Here is a 22,381-nt window from a genome sequence, read left to right as displayed (position 1 = left end):
GGCACTCAACCACTGAGCCACATCCCAGCCCTATTTTTTATTTTTTATTTAGAGACAGGGTCTCACTGAGTTGCTTCACTCCTTGCTTTTGCTGAGGCTGGCTTTAAATTTGAGATCCTCCTGCTTTAGCCTCCCAAGTTTCTGGGATTACAGGCATGCACCACTGTGCCCAGCTCAATTATTTAATTGGCACTCACCAAACAAAAACAACTAGCATCTTTCCAATAACCTACATGTCATTCTATAAGCCCCCAGCTGCCCCACTGCCTAGGGTAACCCTCATCTCAAATCTTCTCCCAGCATTCTTTTGCTTTCCTTTTTGTGTGATTTTATTGTATTTGCATATTCTCTCAAATGATATATTTTCACTTTAGTTGTTTTGACTTTTTTATTATAAAAGGGGCATGTTGCTGTATATAATATGGGAGACTTTTCCCCCTTAATATTATACTGCTATGATGCATCCATATCATTGCACATTTGTGTGGTTCATTCTGGCTGTACACAGTATTCCAATGTGTGAGCATAGCTGTGTCTGGGTTCCCTGTCTTGCTGATGGACACCTGGGTATTTGCTGGGTGTGGTGCAGACTCCAGGGCACATGAAAGGAAATGGTGGGCCCACTTTATAAGCATATCAAGCTGGGATTGAAAATCTCTTCTCTGTTTTTGGATCATCTGTGTTTTTTGTTGTTTATTTATTTAATTTGAAGTGCCTTTTTGTGTTTCTTGCCCATTCTTCTAGTAATTTTTGGTAATTTATGAAATTTCTGCTCCAGCTTTTCCATCCTCAGTACCCTGGCAGCTAGGGGAAGGCTGGTAGTATTGTCACTGAATTACAGATAAGGAAAAGTTTAGAGAAATTAAGGAACTTGTTTGGACTCCCAGAGTCCAAACACCCCTCTGCACTAAGCCCAGTCCTTCTGAGACCATATTGCCTCAGTTAAGGAACCTTTTGTACCCTTCAAATAAGGTCACCCCACCCCCAGCTCCCAGTATCTTTGGGCCACCCACCATTCCATGACCTTGTCACCTCCCTAGTGAGACCTTCCTTGTTGACTGACCCTCTTTATATTCTAAGCTGTCCTCCCCAGCTGTAATGATCTAGATATATGTGTTTATTCATTATTGCCTATCTCCACCATCAGACCCACTGCCCACTATGATGCTTGGCATACAGTAGTTGTTCAATAAACGTTTATTGGATGAACTGTTTCTTTGTTTGCACCGCTAAGCCCCCAGATTCTTTCCTAAGGAAGGGTCTGGATCTGAGTTCATCTCAGAGATACATAGTGTCTTCTAGACAAACAAATGAGGAAGGAAGGTGGCAACAGCATCCATTGCTAGGACAGATCCAGTGTCCTGGGGTTTTTCCTGTTTGGAATGGGAATCTCCCTGAGATGGGCCTTAATTTCTGATTCTCTAGCTCCCCAGTCCTTGACTCCCACTCCCCTGGCTCCCTGTCATCAAGTGCTGAGAGCCGACACTCTAAGGTCTTTGCCCTGGAAGCTACTTCTCAGGTCCTTCCTGTCTTCTTTCCTGTGGGGAGCTGCCCTGGATGAACACGCCTTTAAATCCTGATGCCCCGGGGTCCTGAACAATTATTGCATTCAGCAGTAACAAGGGCATTACCCCAGCTGGAATAACAAGGTGTGGCTCCAGGTGTAGGTGTCACCGCTGGGGTTGAGTTACACTCACCTGTTCCTTTGTAATCCTACCCATTCTGACTTTTTTTTTTTTTTGATAGAATGTTCTAAGAAATAGGGTCCCCCCAAATAAAAGCCCATTTCTGAAGAACGTGTTTGTCCCCTCTCTCTCTCTCTCTCTCTCTCATTAGCCTCTTGTGACCTTCTCTTGCCCCTCTTCTTGGGGAGCCTGAGGCCGGGTTACAGGGACACTGTAAATTCACACAAGTGACTTTAGTTCAGTCCGCCCCCAACCCCACTGGTCAGGGGCGGCACCTTCACTCCCCACCTCCACTTCCCCCTTCCAGCCCATCTATGTTAGGCAGCTTTGCATCACTGTGATCAGAAAAACTTAGAGGAGGACAAGTTTATTTGGGGATTATGATTCCAGAGAAATGATGGCCAGTGGTCCATAGATGGCCAATTCCATTGCTCCAGGCCCAAGATGAGGCAGAAAAACATGGTGGAAGGGCTTGGCAGAAGAGTGCTGCTTACCACCTAGTGCAGGAAGCAAAGAGAGGAGGGAGAAGGGGCCACCGGGAAGATGGGCCTTTCCGGGGAATGTACCCAATGACCCACCTCCTCTAGCCAAGCCCCATCTGCCTATAGTCAGTCCATTCCAACTGGAACAGACTGATTGGATTACAGCTCTCATATTCCTATCATTTTACATCTGAATATGGCTACATTAACGCAGGACCTCTTGGGAGGGGACACCTCATTTCCAAGCTGTGATACACTCCCTCACAAACTCCACTGCTCCATCATGCCACCACAGTTTAGAGACCTCCAGGCCCCTGCCTTCCACCTCCTTGGCTTCCTCTTCCACAGCCTGCTACTGTTGGAGTTTCCAGGACTCTAAACAGGGGCCCTCTGTTCTCACTCTCCCCCAGGAAGCCTATGCACACCCTTGGCCTCAAGCCACACTGGGGCTGTCCCCTTCCCAGGATTTGCACATTTTCAGGAATTGTTTTCCTGGGTGTCTTCAGAGAGTTGGCTCCTAGCTCCCACTAGGGTGAGGCCTTGCCCTCTGCCCAGACCCTGACCCTGATCCTAGACCCTGACCCACACCCCAGTCCCAGCCAGGCTTCCACCTAGGTCCACCAGCTCAGGATGGAATCTAAGGGAATTAGTTTTGACTGTGGGTGACAAATGCCTAAAAAACTATTTTTTTTAAAGTATTTATTTCTCATGTAAAAGTTCAGATTAGAATGGTTGGAGACCCAAGCTGCTCCCAGCTTCTTACTCTACCAGCCACAGAAGGGGCCCTTGCCCTCACTGTCCAAGATGGTACCCCAATTGTCCTCTCTACCTTGTAAACAATAAGAAGGGGCAGGGGTGAGGGCAAAGACTCCACCGGTCTCTAAAAATACTCCTCCTTCCTCATATGAAACTTTCTTTGGGCGCTTTGTTGAAATCCGGTTGCTAGGAGTAAGCCACTGGTATGCCTAGCTGCAAGAGTCTGGGGAGTAAAGTTTTCATCCTAGGAGGCCATGTGCCTAGCTAAAGGGGAGAAGTGATATTGTGGTTGGCCTCCAGCTGCCTCTGTTACACCTTCTTGGGGACCCCAGTTACTGGGACTGTGCAGGGGAGGTGTACCTGAATAGCAGGTGAAGAAAGGGAGGGGAAAGAGGATGAAGAGGGGGAATCCAGTATTTTATAAAAAGGCTGTGTGACCTTGACCCTTGACAAGTTAGTTCCAACACTGTGACCTCAGTTTCCCCATCTGTCACAGGAGGTATTATAATGGGTAAATGAGAAAATGTGTGTAAAGCACATTGCTTGGTGCCCGGGACCCACAGGGCCCAGTAAATAGGCCTTGATATCAATGAAGGACTTTTCTGGACTGGCACCAAAGCCCTCACTCTCAGCTTCAACGTGGGTCACTATACCACCTATCCCTCCTCCAACAGCTTGCAGGCCTTTGCCTATACTCTCTCTTGCACCAGGGACACCCTTAACCTCTCTCCTCCCACCAGGTTTCATTACAAAGCCTAATGGCCCTGCCCCATCCCCCAGGAGATCTCCAACTCAAAGGAGAGTCACCTTGGACCTTTCTGAACCCACATTTTAGGCCTTTCTGAACCACATCCAGATGCCTCACCACACTACCTCCTTACTCCCTCTGTGTCCCCTCTGTCTCCCATCCCAGGGAGCGGAGCATCCCCAGGGTCAGCCCCAGCTCCCACCCCAACATTGATGTGCTCTGCATTAAAGTAAGGAGGAAAGAAAGGGTGGGAAAGAGAAAGGAGACAAAGGGAGAGAGAGGGAAAGGGGCACTCAAGCCCCCACACAGCATCTGGAGTCCTTGGTACTGGCATGCAACAAATGGTTTTTCTTTCTTATCAGAACAGATGGGGTTTGCGAATTATAGTCCTTATTCTGGAAAAAGTGTGAAGAGCTTTTTTTCCTTAAAAGACTCTGCCTCCTAGAGAAAGTATTGCAAATCCTTACTTAAAGCCAACTGTTTAGAAACCTCCTGTGGCTGTTCCTAGAGAGAGAGAGAGAGACTCTGCAGGAACTTGTGTTCCAAAAGGCAAAATAATTATAATAGTAACATTCATTGCATGCTTATTACGTTGCAGGGACTGCTTCACACATATTAATTAATTTAATATTCACAACAATTTGCAAGACAGGTATTATTATCCCAATTGTTCAGTTGGGGAACTGAGGCACAAAGGGGTTTATTGAGTAACTTACCTAGAGTAACATAGCTAGTAAATGGTAGAATCTGGATGCATACTCAGGTGGCCTGGTTGGGGCTCTGTACCCTCTATGATACTTTGCCTCACTAAGGGAAGCTGGGAAAGCAATTTACCTGTGGCCTACAACTTCCAATCCTGGAAAAGTAACCAACACATCACAGCTCCTGTAGCTGGCTGGGACAGTAACCTGGCCCTCTCAACAGGGCTCAGCCAGGCTTCTGCTTGTGGTTGCCCACATTCCCTATTGAACAGGCTGGATGCAAGGTGGGTAACATCTGACCTGCTTGGCACCCATTGCATCCTATGGGGAATTGAAAACACCCTGTCTTCTAATGTCCCCACACATCTCTCTCACTGTGGCCAAAAGAATACAAAGTTCTTCCTGTCCAAATTACCAGCTTCTCCAGTAAGGACAGTAAGTAGATTCCCAAGGTGGGTTGGGCCTGTTTTTTTCTCTTCCTCAACCATCTACAAATACACCTCTGACAGTGTTAGGAGTTAAATTTCCTGAAACCCTTCTCTGGATGTCCCTGTTACTCGGCAACCTTGGAGATTACAGAGGGCTTAAAGATTTTTCCAGAACTCACTCACAGTTCTTCTCCAGCCCTGTTCTTCTGCCCTCTCCTCTCCCAGCTCTACCTTCTGAAATGGAGGACTCCTTGCTTATATAGCTGTCTGTTGCACCAGCAGCCAAGGGCAGGCTAGATGGTTCCACAAGAGAGAAACTTGTCTGGGAGGACTGCAGGGGAAGGAGGGTTGGTTTAGGGTGGGGAAGAGAAACCAGAACAGATGATGAGGAGCCCCAGAGCAATGGTCAGGGAAAGTGCTGGGGGAGAGGTGGGGATGAGGACTTGGGCCCTTGATTTCACTTTCCTGCCTCCTTGAGTTGCCTGCAGTAAAGATGCCTTTCGGCTTTGTACTGAGATCTTAGAGACTTAGATCTGTGTTTGAGGCGCCTCCACAGGGGATAGCAAGGCAGCCTTCTAGGCTCCGACAGGTCAAAATGAGGGACCCGAGAGGACAGGTGTGGAACACAGCAAGGACAGTCTGCCATGAGACCAGGGCTTCCCAGGCACAGGACCTCCGGGTCGCAGCCTCCTGGCGGCCCTAAGTCTTCTCAAGTTTTTGGCTTCTGCTTTTAGAATGATGCAGTGTTGAAGTGCTGTTTCCCCTCTCTTGGGGGGTCATGGTGGTGCCCAGGCCCCGAGGATATCCTTGTCTTGAGATCCACTTTGGAAGAGGCAATGAAGGGGAGGTGGCTCTGGGCTTTTCTTAGCAGGTAATGCTCTGGCCCCACAGCTCCTTTTCTGGGCGTTGGTCCTGTATACAAGCTTTCAGGTTTAATTGCTTTACAGTCATACTCAGCTGATTGCTACTTCGAGGCTTTGTGCCCACAGTGCCTTCCACCAGTGCCTTCTCTTCTAAGAAGTGTCCCCCATTCCTCTCCCTGCTGAGCTTGCAGCACCTTGCCACTTCCTGTCCTTGTCTGGAGAGTGGCTGTGGGACACATGGAGTCCACATGCCCTGCTCCTTAGTGCTCAGCCCAGTTGCCCCAGGGCAGAGCCCAGCAGGAGACTGGCCCAGGTTGTACTAAAGTGTCCCCACCTCATCTGCTGAACTCCTACTCAGCCTTTGCCATCTGGCTCAGATGGCTCTTTCCTAGAGGGATCTTTCCTAACACCTTAGCCTGGGTCATGAGATCTTCTGGGCACCCCTCCTCCTCTGTCTATCCCAGCCTTGATATCACTGTGTCTGTGTTTGCACCTCCAGGACCTGGGAGCCTGTATGGGGCAGGGCTGGGTCTGGTTCTTCTGGGGCCTCAGAACCACCCAGGTCTCAGTAAAGGTTTGCTAAATAAATGGGATTTGGTTCCTCTTCACCAGAGAGCTTTCATTCATCTTTTAAAACCCAGCTCAAATTCCACTTCCTGGAAGCTCTCACTTCCTTGTGCATCTTCCCTCATCCCCTTCATCCGGGACTCCACAGATGTACTCCAGCGCAGCATACAGTACAAAGCCTCTGTTACAGTACATGTCACACTATATTTCTATGAGCAGCTTAACATGGTTTTCCTTTTTCTTTTTTGGCACCAGGGATTGAACCCAAGGGCACTCAATCACTGGGCCACATCCCCAGCTCTTTTTTTTTTTATTATTATTATTATTTTTTTTTTATTTTGAGACAGTCTTGCTAAGTTGCTTAGGGACTCTCTAAGTTGCTGAGACTGGCTTTGAACTTGTGACTGTCCTGCCTTGACCTCCTGAGCTGTTGGGATTACAGGTGTATGCCATTGTGCCCGGCAACAATCTTTTTGTTTGGTTTTGGCAATGCTGAGAATTGAACTCAGGGCTTCATGCATGCCAGGCAAGTGCTCTACAACTAAGCTACATCCCCAACCTTTAGCATGTTTTTTTTTTTTTTTTTAACTGTCTATGACTGACTGGAAGCTTCTGGAGGCCCAGGCCTCTTGGTCTCTGTGACCACAGAGAGATCTGGGGTCTTCAAGGGGCTATCTGTGACTAGTTGAGTTACATTTTAACTCTCTGTGTGGTTTGGGGTTGGTGGAACTTCTGGTGTCCTGGCCACAGGCACGGCCCTGGGTTCCGCCTAGGAAGACTCAGCCACCCTGTCTCTGCCACTTGGCTGTGAGTTTCTGCATGAGCTCATGAGGCCGCCGGCGGAACTTGTGCAGGGTGAAGTAGAAGAGGATGGGATCCAGAACGCTGTTGGCACTGGCGAAGGGCCTTGTACCTTTGTAGGCAGCGGCGAAGGTCTCCAGGACAGGGCAGGAGACGCCGGAGGTAGAGCGCACCGCCAGGTAAGCCGTCTTGGTGATGTGGAAAGGCAGGAAGCTGATGGCAAAGGCAGCCGCGACCACCACAGCCATGCGGGCAGCCTTGCCACGCCGCTCCTGGGCCACGGGCCCTGCAGGGCCGTCCTGGCGGCACAGACGGCGGGCCAGGCAGCAGTAGCAGGCCAGCAGGGCTGCAAAGGGCAGCAGGAAACCGATGACCGTGAGGGCCATACCGTAAGGCATGTAGCGGGCCGCCAGGGCGGGTGGGCTCAGGTCATAGCAGACGGTGCGGTTCCGCTGGATGCCTGTGGCAGCAAAGATGGCAGTGGGTAGGCACTGGGCTGTCACCACCAGCCACACAGCTCCACACACCAGCCAGGCAGCCCGGCGGCCCCCCCGCTTGTGCCAAGGTGCTAGGGGGTGGCAGATGCCCAGGTATCGCTGGAAGCTGATGCAGGTGAGGAAGAGGATGCTGCCGTGCAGGTTGGCATAGAAGAGGAAGCGCACCAGGCGGCAAGCCAGGTCTCCAAAGGGCCAGTGGTCACCCTGGGCATAGTTATAGATGAGCAAGGGCAGGGAGCAGGCATACAGGAGGTCAGCCAGGGCCAGGTTCAAGGTGTACACAGCTGTGCGAGTCAGAGCCCGGCGGGACGTGCAGATCTGGGCAATGACACAGAGGTTGAGTGGCAGGCCTGCTACTAGTACCACTGAGTACACAGGTGGCAGCAGCAGCCGCTTGAAGTCCTCGCGGTAGACGCAGGTGGTGGGTGGCAAGCCCTGGGCCTGGATTGTGCCATTGTCCCACTCCATTTCTGCCCAGCTGGGCTTCCTACATTTGGAGAGGCTGGGGAAACAAAACACAGTTTGTCAGTGACATGCTCACCAACCACCAGTAGGCCTTGGCCCTCTCTGGGCCTCCATCTCTCTATCTGGACAATTAGAGCACTAACTTTGTCATCTCTTATACTTACCACCTCATTGAGGCCCCACATAGCTCTCACTTCAGGGAAACTTACTGTACAATGAAGCTCAAACCTGGGAGAAATCCAATTTACTTTTATTCTATAGTATTTATTTCCCATCAGCCTTCCTAGGGAACTTCTATTCATCCTTCAAAACCCTGGTCATGTGTCTCCTTCTTTGTTAGTAGAAGTTGATGAACATGGGTTTGAAACCCAGCTCTGCTGCTTACCTTGGGATAGTTATCTAACTTCTCTGAGTCTCAGTTTCCTCATCTGTGAAATGGGGGAAATGCTGCACTCACCTTTAAGTCCCTAAGTCATGCTATCTAGGGCTTCCCCTGAGCTCCCTAGGGTATGGAGATTGTGGTTATGGTGGATCTACCTGTCTCTCACAGACTGAGGAATTTCTGAGAAGTGCCAGGTTTGGTGCCTCTCTGTATCTTAGAGCCAGACCTGGGGTCCAGGGCAGAGAGGTTCCTGGTATCTTTTAGTTAACCCATTTGAATGATCCACACATCATGAGCTTACTGAGGACAGCTCCAACTTCCTCAGTCTGAATTCCACCTTCCAAAAGCCATGTTCTTGGTTTGGTAGCAGCCTCCTCATCTGTAAAGTAGGGCAAGGAGGTGACCCAGGGCATCCCTAAGGTTTCTTTCCAATTGACTCGAGGATACCAAGGTAGGACTAGCAAAGGTGGACGCCACAGAGCCCCCTGGTGTCCATAGTGAAAACCATTTTCCTGAAGACAACTGGTGAGGGATCCGTTTTATATAGATGGAAATCCAGAGGCAATGATGAGCAGGGACAACTCAAACTTAATTACTGAGTTAGAAGCAGAGCTATAGCCAGAACCAGACCACCTGATTCAGAGGAAGCAGCTTGGCATGGCCCACAGACATGGGATGTGGAAGTGATAAGGGCAGCTTCAGAAGCAGGCAGGCCTGGGTTCCGATGTTGGCTCCCAGATTGTCACACTGGACAGCTCAGGTCATGCCGCCTGCCTTTGCTGGCCTGAACAGTAAAATGTGTCAAGGGCCTGACATTCAGTAGGTGCTCAATAAATACCATGTCATTGCATCTTACATCTTGTCCCACCTCTTACTGGTTCAGGCTGGGTTTTGGGGAACTTAGCAGCCCAGCCCAAATTCCTTAAGGGGTTTCCTGTTGGAGTATGACTTCTGGAGCCTCCTGGATAATGACATTTCCATATCATTGATGTCTAGGGAGAGTTTACAACTTAAATCCAATGGATCTGGAAAGCAAAGCCTTTGAGATAATCCAGTCCTCACTCTGTTTAACAGATGAGAAAAACCGAGGCCCAGAAAAAATATGAAGTCCTGCAAAGGTACTCAAAGGGGATCCAGGGAACTGTCCTGCTCTTTGGGCAAATCTTTCTGGCCCAGGAAAGGAATCAAGTCTGAGTATATGGATTCAGATTCCTACGTTCAAATCCCAGCCCTGCCACAAATAAGCTGCATGGCCTTGGGCACATTACTTAACCTCTGTGTCTCAGTTTCCCCATCTGTAAAATGGGACATAGGGTACCTGCCTTATAAGGTTGTTGTGAGGATCGGTGCCTGGCACTGTGTTAGCCGTTTTTAATGTGACTATACCTGATAAATGAGCTTATGAGACTTTTAAAAAGTTATATTAGAGCAAATTTTTAAAATTTGATTTTAGTGAAATTATTTTACCCAAATTCGTGTGTGTGGGGGAGTACTGGAGATTCAATCCAATAGTACTCTACCTCTGAGCTACCTCCCAAGCCCTTTTTATTTATTATGATTTTTTTTTTAATATTTATTTTTTAGTTGTAGCTTATTTATTTATTTTTATGTGGTGTTGGGGATCGAACTCAGGGCTTTGCCCATGCTAGACGGGCACTCTGCTGCTGAGCCACAACCCCAGCGCCCCCCACCCCCCCCAGCCCTTTTTATTTTTATTTATTTATTAAAAAAACAGGTTTTCTTTTTTTTTTTTTTAGTTATACACAATACCTTTATTTTTTTATTTTTATGTGGTGCTGAGGATTGAACCCAGGGTCTCAAACGTGCTAGGTGAGTGCTCTACCTCTGAGCCACAATCCCAGCCCGCTCTTTTTATTTTATTTTAAGACAGGGTCTTGCTAACTTGCCCAGGCTGACCTCAAACTTGTGATTGTCTGGCTTCAGCCTCCCAAGACCCTGGGATTACAGGCATATGTCACTGTGCTCAGCTATTTTACCCAAATTCTGAACAAAATGATGTTTAGATTCTCTGGTCTGCACTCCATCCCCCATATCACCTTTGGCTACCAAAGACTTTTGGTGGGTCTTCAGCCCGTATGCTTGGACTGCTCTGTGTCCAGCTGAGAGAATGTGGGTGTGTGGGGCAGGGACAGAGGAAGAAGCACAGAGTCCACCCGCCCCCAGAGTGGCCAGGAACCCAAGACGATTATGGGCAAGAGGAGGTTCATTTTTCATCTCTATGTTCATTCATCCAGGCCGTTCTTTGGTGCATGCATTCATTCTCCCATTTCCACCTGCTGGGCCTTTACTCACTGCCTGCTGAATGCGTGGGGGTGGCATAGTATATAGACATAGACAGGCGCAGAGCTCCAGTCTATATAGCTACAGATGTGCCAGTCTGAGGAAGACCAGTGGAAGCCACAGGGTGGAAAGGACTTCTCAGAGCTGAAGTTTGGAGCAAGACCCTGGTGGCTGAGGAGGATTTCTGTGGGTGGAGAAGGGTACAAGGATACCCCAGGTGGTGAGTGAGGTGGGGAAGGCAGGGTCTGAGAGAACCGGTGTAGGTGGAAGGGAGATGTGTCCCTAACCTTCCTTTGGGAGGCCTGTCGCCATCAGACCCTGCCCTACAGAGAGCCCTCTGCCTCAGGTGGCTTGAGACTCCTGTTGGTTTATGCCTCTCCTGCTCCCTGGTCCTCTGGGGACCTTCCTCTCCCTCTTGGAAGGAGTCAGGGGCTGTAGAGAGGGCCCAGGGAACTGTCCTGCTCTTTGGGCAAATCTTTCTGGCCCAGGAAAGAGGCCTGGCTCTGGCTCCCTATCAGAGCTTCACTCTATCTTCTGAGGGGTTGGGAGGGCTGAGCTGTCCTCCCTGTTCCTGGCAGGGGCTGCCTGAGGGAAGGCTTGCTTGGCCCCCACCTCTAGGTAGCAGCTGGACTTGGTCTTCATGTCTGTGGTCCACTCTTAGGCCCCAAGTCCTGGACCAGCTCTGACCCCTGCCCCATTAGCTGCCCATGGTGTGGGCTTTCAAAGAGGTGGCTCTGACCATATCCTTCCCAGCATCCTCTGCCCTCAGGGAAATACCCTTCCTCTCCAGTCACACTGTTCCCAAGACATAGAGACAGCCACACAGCCACTGCCAGTCACAGAGCCAGACGCCCTCTCCGGCCTGCCCATCTTTGCTGTTCCCTTCGCACAGGTGCCATTCAGTCCATCTCCATTTGTCAGGATCCTCAGTGTTCACCAAGCTCCAGGCCCAATCCTGCTTCTTCCTTTTTTGATCCCCCAGCTGGGTGGAATCCTGTGGGCCTCTTTTAGGTCAGAGCTGGACCCAGCTTGCTGGCCTGAAGTTATAGCTCCTTGTCTCCAGCTACCCTCCATCCCACCCCCGACCAGCCCACGGCCCCAAAACGCAGTGACACTCACATGCAGCCTCCTGTCCCTGTGGTAGGTTGGTGGTCCCAAGTGTGCTGGGGCCCAGGGAAGCCAGACGTGGGGCTCTCCACACGCAGACCTCAGTCGGGCTGTATCACCTCCAGTGGGTGGACAGCTTCCTCTGCTTCCTGGCAGGGCTGTCTCTGACTGAAATAGCCCTTGCAGGGGCCACCGCCTCCCCGCCGCCCCTCAGCCTGGCGGAAACTGGGCCTCGAGGGGCAAGGAGGCGGAGAAAGGTGTCCTTCCTGGAACCCCTCTTTCCTGGAAGGAGGGGGCTGAGGGGACTGGGCAGGCTAAGGGGAGACCAGAGGCCACCAGCCCCCACAGGCCCATCAGTTTCCTTTCTCCCAGCCCTTGCTGTAGTCTCACTTGTCAAATGGGTAGGTGGATGGTTAAAGTTCTTGGTCCCTCCTTAGCTGTAACACCAGAGCCACTGGGAATCCATGTTCATTTTCCCAGTCATTAGCTCCTGCATCCCCCCTTCCTTTCTTCATCATTCAATAGCTCATCCACCAGCAGCCCATCTCCCCTTCCTTCTGTGAGCCAATCCACTCAACTACTCGCTTATGCTCATCCCTCTCTCCTCCTGTTTCCTTTTCTCCACAGGCATTTATTGAGCATCTATTGTATATCATCAGCTCCTCCCATGTCCCCTTCACAACCCTGTTAGCAGTCACTGTCCCTTCCACAAAGCAGGCCCAGAGCTCAGGAGGCGTGTGTGTGGTGAGGAGAGAGGGGATGCCCCCAGGAACTCACCTAAGCAGGATTCTTCCAGCCTGGGCCAAGCCCTCCCAGCCCCTCCTTACCACCAAACCAGGCCTTGGAGCTGTTAGGACAACCAGAGAAAGAGAGGTGGCTCCTCACTGTCCCCAGAAAGCCAGATCCAGGCGCTGAGGCAGCATTTAAGGAGGGTGACCTGGAGGAAGTTGGCTTTGGTTTGTAGCATATATGGCAACTAGGTAGGGGGCAGGGAGGGAGTGCTATGCTGGGATCGGAGGACTGGGCTCTTTCCCCACTTTGTCCCTATTCACAATCTTCCTTGGGACAAGCCCACCCCTTCCCTGAGCTGTCTCAGTAGACTGTGGTCACAGTGGCCACCAGAATATTGGGAGGATGATCGTTCAAAGGGAGTGAGGACTCACTTCAGTCTGTAAGACACTGAGGACACCTCTAAAACCAAAGAGCAATTGGGGCCCTGAGCTCACCCCAAACCTATTTTACAGGCAAGCAAGTTGAGGAACTGAGTTGGAGCTTAAAGTTTGGACCAAACTGAGAAAGTTCAGGTTTGAACTGCTGGTAAACACCTGGTCATGCACAAATTGAGCACTTACTGCTTATTCAGGAGGTCACTGTTCAACCATGGACTTCCCTGTATGATTTGAACGGTGCTGGGGACCAGGAGAACAGGTAGCTTGGGCTACTTACCACCCAGTAGCAGATCCCCCAGGATAACCTCCCATGGATACCCCCACCAGGGCAGGTCACTATCTGTACAGCTCTGAGGGATTCCTAGGGGGTGTCAGTCCCAGGGCAGGACTTGGGTGGAACATCTGAATATTTTGGTTCCTACCACTGGGGCAGGTGTCTTCTTGCAGTGAGGGCCTGCGGCCATGAGATGGCGCCAGTGGACAGTCCGGGATGGTCAGCACACAGCAGGAACTGCCCCTCTGGGACTGGCACTGAGCCACCTTAGGACTGGGTGCCTAGCCTCAGTTCCTCTGACCCACTTCTCTGTCCTTTCTACTACTTATCCTTCCATACAAGTTCAAGTTCTCAGACCTTCACTCTGATCAATATGGCTCATAGGAGCCTTGGGGACATTGGTAGTGGTGACAGGGCTGGTGCCAAATCCTGCCTTTTTGAGGTACAGGCCCCAAGAGTGCTGCTGTCTCCACTCTAGGCACATCCTCAGCAGAAACACTGAAGCCCTTCACCCCACAGGAGGACAACCTCTGCTGATTTCCTTTTCTTGGCTCAGGTGACAACCACGAGGTCAATTCTGCAGCAGAAGCAGCTGAGTTTGGATCCAAGGAAGAACTGACAAGGCCAAAGCTCTTTCAGCTACTTAGATTCAATGGTCTCAGGATGCCCTTCTGATGACCCCACACCTGTCCCGCCTCTAAGGCCTTTGTGTCTGAATGGATGAGGGGCCAGTCAACCAGAAGCCCAAAGCCTGAGTCACCGCCTGCCAGCCAGTTGAGGCAGAAAGCGGTCAGACACAGATGGGCCTGGGAAGCTTCCCGACCTTGGCCGGCCTGCCTGCTGGGAAACCAAGCCCCGGGAACTCCCTTGCTGAGCCCCTGGTGCATGAGATTAGTAGCAAGGGCACAGGATGACAGGGGTCAAGACCCAGCTTCCTTCCCCTGAGGAGTCAGATGGGCTGGGATCCACCAACAACTTGCTGCATGACCTGGGGTCAGCCACTACCCTCTCTGACTCTGGGCTAATAAACAGGGCTAGTTATGGCACCTACCTTGCTGGGTCATGATGCCCTCCGTGCTCCAGGTATCAACCCAGTCTTGACCCTGGACAACATCTGACCTGGGGCAGAGGTGCTGCAAAGCCCACCTCAGGCCAACCCGAGGCCATGCCTCCTTGGGAGCCAGATGACAGTGGATGGCATCCCCAGCTGGAGAGCTCTGGTCCTACATGTGGTATCAGACTGACTGCAGAGACAGGCAAACTTGGCAGCGGGGCACAGGGAGGGGAGGGCACTTGCTTTCTCTTCTCCTTTTCCACTTCCCTTTCTTCTCTCCTGCTCCACAGGAATTAAAATTGGAACTGAAACCTCCATTTTGAGAGCAAGGAAAGGGAAGCAGCAGTTTTGGGGACTTGGGGGTTGGGAATACTTCCGTTGGTTTCTTTCTGAACAAAGAAGGAACTTGCATCTTCTGAGCCCCTAGTTGCCAGGTGCTGGCGCTCCCAGGGTCCCCACCTGCCCTGAGACACAGGGCTTTATGGAGCATGGGCAACGTGCCAAGCTCTGTGCAAAACCCTCACTGGTGACTGGCCCACCAGTCTTCATGATTACTGTCCCCGCTTGGCACATGAGGAAACTGAGGCGTGGCAAAGTTAGCAAGAGTTTCTCTCTGGCTGAAGGAGGTTGGGGATGCTGGCAGCCCTAGTGGACACAGAGCTGAGAGGTTGCAGGGAGGGTGAGGCTGAGGAGCTTGGGAGAGAGCAGAAGGCCAGAAAGCAACCAGGCAGGGCAGGTGGGGAGCGCAGGAGGAGCTCTGGGTCCTGCTTTCCTGCCCCCTGGGGGCCACAGCACCCCTCAGGGCCTTCCTATAAACCCTGGTCCTGGATCCAGTGTGGCAGGCAGGCTGTGGGCCTTGCTTGTACCCTGGGCTCTGCCCACTCCCTGTGGAGGGGGCCGCTTGGAGTCAGAGGAGGCTGCTTGGCTGTGAGAAGTTGGCTGCTGCAGCCTCCCCAGTGCCTTCAGAACCTGCCCATCCTCCCAGATAACCAGGCTCCATCCGGGAAGAGATGGCTGCAGTCCAGCACGTGGCCTGCCCTGCAGTCACTCACTGCTGGGTTCCTGTGCAGATTCTCCCCACCAGATCCTCTTTCATGATGAAGCCCCGCCCCTGCTTTGCCTTTGGGGGATCCTCTCCTTCTCAGAGTCTGGAGGATCTTGGAGAGGTGGGTCTGCAAGTGGGCTCCTCAGGCCCTGTGGCCACCTTGGGGATGGGAAGGCCTGTGGGAGACCAACCTTGCACGTGACTGAGTCACACTCCCCAGCTGGGTGCTGAGGCGCTCAGTCACAGAAATGTGGCAGAGCTTTCCCCACCCTTCATGGGTTCGAGGGTTGGTGTCTCGTGCATGGGTGTGTCTTGCTACAGCCCCATGGGTGAAGCTATGCTCACCCGATCCTTTGTAATATAACCCCTTGCCCTGTTTAGGATAGAATCTTCCATGGAAATGCCTTGTGTGTGTCCCCTTCTCTTGCTGTGTCCTTGGGTGTGGCCTACCCAGGTGTCAGTCAACCTGCTGACAGTGGACTTCATGAAGATTGACTCAGCCCCTTGAAACCTGACCCCTTGCCTCATTTGAATAGCTTCTCCTCAATAAAAGGGGTCAGCGAGTGCTCTCGCTCTCTCTCTTTCTGCGAACCCTTAAGGTCAGAGGAGCCGTCACAGTGACCCCAAAGAAAAAGCTACTTGTGTCTTTTGTGTGGTTATTTTGTGCAGCCCATTTAGCCAGTTTACCTGGAGTGACCCCTGAGCCTTTTAGTTGCGAGAACAGAAACCCAGCAAAGGCCACCTTCCCTGGGTGCTTGGGAATCAGTTCTGGGGCGTTTGCTGGAAGATTGGGAAGGAGACAAGTTTGCCACTGGGTTTGCAAAGCTGGCAGGAAGTGAATCTAGATCTGCTATCGCCAGTTGACTCTGTGCCAGGCACTGTCCTAGGCACCGGAGACTCACCACCAGGAGACCATCCAAAAATAAAGCCACAGGGAGGCAGAGTGAAGAGATGGGAACACACGGGCTCCTGAGAACATCATGGAGCACCTGGTTCCCACTACACCTGAAACTTTAACTGCCACAGAATTTTTTGGTGGTATGTCTGATAAATTCACTTTTTGTCTCAGTTCATTGGACCTAGAATTCTGTCACTTGAAATCAGGTGTCCTGCCTGTGGAACTGTGCCCCATGCCTCCCCCTCCTCTTTCCACAGACCCCTGCCCACAGTTTTGGTCCCCAAACACCAGTGTTCCTGCATGGGAGGTGAGAACCTACCACGTATCTGAAGGCCACCAGAAGAGGGCAGGAGGGGACAGAGGGTCTGCCAGATTGAGACTGATTATCACAGGGGCAGCCAGGGAAGCTCCCCCACCCCCAGCTCATTTCCCATGAGTAAGAGCTGTGTCATTCTCAGTGGCTCCTGGGAGGAAAAATGGGAAGCCAGGAGCCTGGGCACCATCCTAGATTTATCACCCACTTGCTGGGCAACCTGGGAAGGTCACTTCACCTTCCTGAGTCTCATTTTTCTAAGCTACTTGCTGCTAGCTTCTTGGCTACTCAGTAGGTGCCAGGTACTGCACTGGGTGCATTTGCTCCAGGGTCTCACTTGCTCTTTTATAAGTGCCTGGGTGGTGGTTGGTTTTGCTCCCATTTCTCAGATGAGGAGACAGGCTCAGAGAAGGCTGGTGACTCGCCCAAGGTGGCATGGCGAGTCACTGGCGAGCATGGAAGACAATACAGATCTTAACAATGATAAAATCTGTTTTCAGGAAAGAGGTGACTTTTCCCTACAGGAAAACTGAAACCAGAGAGATTAGGAACATGCCAAATCACACAGTAGATGCACCATGACACCTGCCCCTCAGGAACAGAGGAGCTTGGGACAGGAAAAGAAACAGGAGTCAGGGCAGAGAAGCCAGACCAAGGGTCAATATCAGACAGACTCCCTCCTTCTATAACTTGGTCAGGAACTGGGGACAAGATCTGCTTTGCCTTTAGGGCCCCAAAGACCATCAAGGAGTCCAGCTACCAAGAAGCACAGGGAAACATGGCATGAGTGAATCCGGTCAGTAAAGATGAGAACAGGGCTCTGTCCTTGGTGCTGCCTTGTTCAATAAATTAAAAAATATATATTTGTTTTGACTGATGACGGAGAAAATTTGTCGGGAGGAGTAAAGGAAAGGCCTACAGGAATAGCATCTCTGAGCCTGCCTGGGGCCCCCAGGCCTGACCTCAAGAAGGGCAGACCGCCAACACTGCCGAGTAGTTATGGGTTATGATTCCGCCCATTTCACAGACACTGAGGCCCCAAAGCAGACATTCTGTGCACAACTCCAGTCAGCATGCAAGGAGCCTCAGGGAGCCCAGCCTCCTCCCCAAAGGCAGCTCCCTATCTTGGCTGCTGCTCTGATGGCTCCCAAGCACCTCCAAGGCCTGAGCCCACCTGGTGGAGATAAGATATACCACTGGCCCCTGAGTCCAGGGGTCAATGACAAGGGGGGTTCTGAGTTCTGGACTCTCAGAACTGGAGAAGCCTTAAGATCATCTGACTCAGAGTTCTTTTACCTCCTACCCAAGAGGAGGAACCCCTGGGAAACCTCCCTGACAGGGCTTGTCTGCCTCCTTCTTGTATATTTCCCATGACAGGGAGCTCACTCCTCTCCCAGGCTGCTGCATTCCATCAGGAGAGAGCTCCCTGGGAGAAGTGCCTCATCACACCAAGCCCTGAGACAGGCAGCTCCTGCCCTGGAAGTGTGGTGGCATGTGGAATGTGAAGAGCAGAGACCTCCTTTACAGTTCCTCATTCCAATGACACCTTTCTCCGCAAGGCTTTCCCCAGCACCTAGCTGACATTGCAACTTCCTGCCCCACACATGTACCTGTGGATTCCTTCTCCCCTTCCCTGCTCTGTTCTTCTCTCTAGCTAGTGTTCACCCTCTTGTAACACTGTTCTACTTGCTCGCTTACTGGCTCTCTCCCTCTACCAGAATGGAAGCTCCACCAGGTTTTTCACATTTGTTCACGGCTGCATCTCCAGTGCCTGGCACATAAGTAGGTGCTCAATAAATATTTTGGGGGCATGGATTTCCAGGGGTGGCTCAAGAAGGTCTACACAGAGAGGACTTAGGGGAAGAAACCTCACTTGGGCATGTAGGGGACTCGGCTGGAGGCTACTTATACAATAAGCTGTGGTTTGTACTTACAGCACATATTTATTAGGGACTGGGAGAAGACAGAAAAGAAATGTAGGGAGAGAAGGCCCTTAAGCCACCCCTAGGGCTGCTTCTACCTGGTGGTGTATGAGATTGAGGCTGTGAGCAATCCTAACCGAGGGGGTAAACAGGGCGAGTAGGTGGGGCTGCGTTGCAGACCTTCCTTCCTGCCCTGTCTGAAGTCTTCTCTAGATGTTGCACCACCTCTCAGAGCCCACACTAGCCCCAACTGGCTTTCCTAAGAGTCTCCCAGCCTTCCAACCTGCCCACACACTCTCTCTATACTGGGTCTCTGATCTAGTATCCCCCACCCGACCTGGTCCAGCATCCTGGCCTCCCTCCCATTCCTTGCGAGTCTAGACCTCTACCCCAAAACCCAGGATTCTGATGAATACAGCCGGTCAATTTGTACTCCTCATGCCTGGCCCATCAGACTGCCCCTCACTCCCTCCTCTCTCTTCTAAGTCTGGGTCCTATCTTGTCAGCCTTACACCCTCAACTTTTTCACTGTAAAGAAGGCCCTTTCAAGCTGGGTGCAGTAGAGCAAGCCTATAATCCCAGCAGCTTGGGAGGCTGAGGCAGGAGGATCAGGAGTTCAAAGCCATCCTCAGCAATTTAGCAAGGCCCTAGGCAACTCAGTGAGATCCTGCCTCTAAATAAAATACAAAATAGGGATAGGGATGTAGGTCAGTTGTCAAGTGCCCCTGAGTTCAATCCCTGGTACACCCCCCCAAAAAAGAGGGCCTTTCAAAGGAATTGTCTACAACTTCCTGCCACCTAATAAAGCCTCTCTGCTCCCTTCTCTCCTCAGGCCCCCAGAGCCAGACAGCTCCTCTAGCCCCTCTTCATCAGTACACCACATCTGTGGCTCCTTCCCTTCAGCCCACTCTCTCCTCTCAGAAAACCCCTTCTCACATGCCTCTCCAGCTGCATCTCTTCCTCCCCTCACATCACACTTCCTCTCTGACCCCACTTCCCACACCCCTGGGTTCAAGCTCAGGGCAGGGTGGAAGTCCTCAGGTCCAGCTCCAGGAAGAGCAGTGGGCACCCTGTTTCCTAGGTGAAGCTGGTGAAATGGGATGGAGGAGCCAGCCACCAACTGAGCTCCATTCCGAGGACATCTCCTAAGGGATCTGACATAACAGGCCTGGGGGGGAATGAGTCTTTGCAGGTGACTGTGGGCTTGACATCTAGGCACCACTGGAGGCTGGTGCAGGGCTGGGGGAGGGGAGCTGCCTCTGTGGCTTCCAGGAAAGGGTCTGGACCCTGCCCAGAAGGTGGGTGGGGCACAGGGTGGCAAGTGGCGCCTCCAGAACATCTGTTTGGGGGGTTATAGAGAGCGCAGGTGGTAGACTGGCTGGAGATGATTCCGTTGCATAGCTCATGACATTGGTTCATTGGTTTGAGAAGACATCAGTGGTCTTTATCACAGGACAGGAGGAACTGATGATGGAGCAGGGGAGGGTGGCAGAGGGTGGCAGGTGAGAGCTGCCCCTGCACCTCTGGGGGATACAAAATGTGGCTATCCCCTCCTGGTACAGGTTTCTCTTCAGAGCTCCCTGGAAAACCCAGAAGTCTTCAGCCAGAACTGGATCAAACACCCGTTCCTGGTATTTCTACCCCTCTGCCACCCATCACTGCTTTCTCTGCAAAGCTTGGTACCCAACAGACCTGGTCCTGTCCTGCTTGTTCAGCTTATGGGCAGTGACTTTCTCTCTCTCTGAGCCTCAGAGTCTTTAACTATAAAAAATTAAGAATAATTGCAGCATTGTTGGAGGCTCAAATGAAATAATGGAACTGAAGAGCCCGGCATCTGGTATACAGTAAGTTGTCACTGAGCGGAGCTCCTAGTCTTGCTCATCATTATATGACCAAGCAGCCAACCTCACAAGAAATGACCTACCTTGCAACTTCACTCATTCATTCATTTGATGAACATTTACTGGATGTCTTAAAGTGTGCTAGGACTTCTAAACCTGGGGATCTCTAGGAAGGCAGAGGAGGCTTCAACCGCTTCCTGGAATAGAAAGGAAGGCCTTCTGGAAGAGGAGATTCTTCAGTGGAGTGTAGACAAGGAAAGGGAAGTTGTTCCAGGTGGAGACCCACTAGAGATGTGGGTACAGGGTATCTGGGAGTGTTTGTTTGCAGGTGCGAAGGGGCCCAGCAGAAGGAGAAGCTGGAGGTCATAAGAGCCAGGTCCCAACAGGCCTCGAAGTGCCAGGCTGCACATTTGGTCTCTTTTTTTTTTTTTAAAGAGAGAGAGAGAGAAAAAATTTTTAAAATATTTATTTATTTATTTTTTTAGTTTTCGGCGGACACAACATCTTTGTTTGTATGTGGTGCTGAGGATCGAACCCAGGCCACACACATGCCAGGCGAGCGCGCTACCGCTTGAGCCACATCCCCAGCCCCACATTTGGTCTCTTTATTGTAGGTGCCAGCTACAGAGAGCCCTCATTGGCTTCTTTTTTTTTGTACCATAGATTGAACTCAGGGACACTGAACTACTGAGCCACATCCCCAGCCCTATTTTGTATTTTATTTAGAGACAGAGTCTCACTGAGTTGCTTTGTGCCTCACTTTTGTTGAGGCTGGCTTTGAACTCACCATCCTCCTGCCTCAGCCTCCTGAGTGGCTGGGATTACAGGTGTGCACCACTGACCCTGGCTCCTCAATGGCTTCTCAAGCAGGCCAGAGTCATTAACTTTTGAGATTTAGGAGGTCCCTTAAATTGGATAGAGGATGGATTGGTTGTGTTTAAAGTCTAGACCAGGGCTGGGGATGTGGCTCAAGTGGTAGCGCGCTCGCCTGGCATGCGTGCGGCCCGGGTTCGATCCTCAGCACCACATACAAAACAAAGATGTTGTATCCGCCGATAACTAAAAAATAAATATTAAAATTCTCTCTCTCTCTCTCTCCTCTCTCACTCTCTCTTTAAAAAAAAAAAAAGAAAAAGAAAAAAAAAATAAAAAAATAAAGTCTAGACCAGAGAAAATAGGGTCCAAAGTGGGACCCTGGGTATGGACAGGGAGGCATCAGGGACTGGCCAGAGATAGGAGTAAATCAGGGACCTTGAAAATGAGGCTCACAGCAGGCTTCCACCCCTCCACGAGCCTTGACAACCAGAGTGCTAGAAAGACAGAATAGTAAGGAGCGTCAGAGACGCCCTACTCCAGTCCTGTGGTCACATATGGGAAGCTGAGGCAGGAAGCAGGCAAGAGGACACTGTAACCCTGCAGTGAACCTGTGGGGATCCTCCCAGCTCCCAGCCCCAAGCCTGCTGTTTCTGGCTAGGACTTCGTTCCAGGGAAATCAAGGCACAGTTTAGGTAAGTGGAGACTTGCCTCACCTTCCAGGACCACGGAGGCCCTCCTCTCTTGGACTGGGCAGGGGAGCCCTTAGAGATTGAGGAGTCCTCTCATCTCCTTCATACCCATTCTGTAGTAGAGGAAACAAGAGGCATTTGGCCCTGGGACAGCACAGTCCTCTGGACACTGGAGTGTGTGTTAGGCATGGGACAGTACCTGGCTCCTAGCCCCAGCCTTGCCCCTGGATCCTGAGGGCACTCAGCTGGTGGAGAGAGGAGTACCCACAGCACCAGTGTCTTCCTCTGCCTGGCTCTTGTGTCCTACACCATTCCCAAGGGTCACTTCCCTTCTATCCCAGCCTGTGTCTCTGCAAGGCATGGCTGACAGGGACAAAACAGGAAGGAACCATGTGCCATCTGTTCCAGAGCACTGTGGATCTGGGCTAGATCTCTTCTTGGGTGGAGGAACCCAAGCCCCTCCCTGCCCCAAGAAGCCAGACGCACCATCAGCAGAGCTCAGCCAGGCTGCGCCCTGTTCTTAGCCCCACCAGGTCTCCCATGGGGTGGAGTCCCAGCTCTGGTCCTTGAACTTGCA

At 51.4% G+C, this 22,381-nt stretch overlaps 1 protein-coding gene across 2 annotated transcripts in view; it reads right to left on the bottom strand.

The window, feature by feature from the left end:
- Positions 1-2,036: 2,036 nt before the first annotated feature.
- P2ry6 (pyrimidinergic receptor P2Y6) overlaps positions 2,037-22,381 on the bottom strand; it is a 28,275-nt gene continuing 7,930 nt past the window's right edge. The window contains exons 1-2 of one of the 2 annotated variants that reach the window (XM_071616470.1): positions 14,278-14,326; positions 2,037-8,030 (exon numbers count right to left, since the gene is read on the bottom strand). In XM_071616470.1, the coding sequence (XP_071472571.1) occupies positions 7,010-7,996 (987 nt within the window). In that variant the 5' untranslated portion in view covers positions 7,997-8,030; positions 14,278-14,326 and the 3' untranslated portion in view covers positions 2,037-7,009. Of the gene's footprint in view, positions 8,031-14,277; positions 14,327-22,381 lie in introns of those variants that run through there. The other variant, XM_027942708.2, reaches the window with a different exon arrangement.

The sequence above is a fragment of the Marmota flaviventris genome, chromosome 9, assembly GCF_047511675.1.
Source record: "Marmota flaviventris isolate mMarFla1 chromosome 9, mMarFla1.hap1, whole genome shotgun sequence".
Taxonomy (NCBI): Eukaryota; Metazoa; Chordata; class Mammalia; order Rodentia; family Sciuridae; genus Marmota; species Marmota flaviventris.
This window is presented reverse-complemented; position numbering and strand designations above follow the sequence as displayed.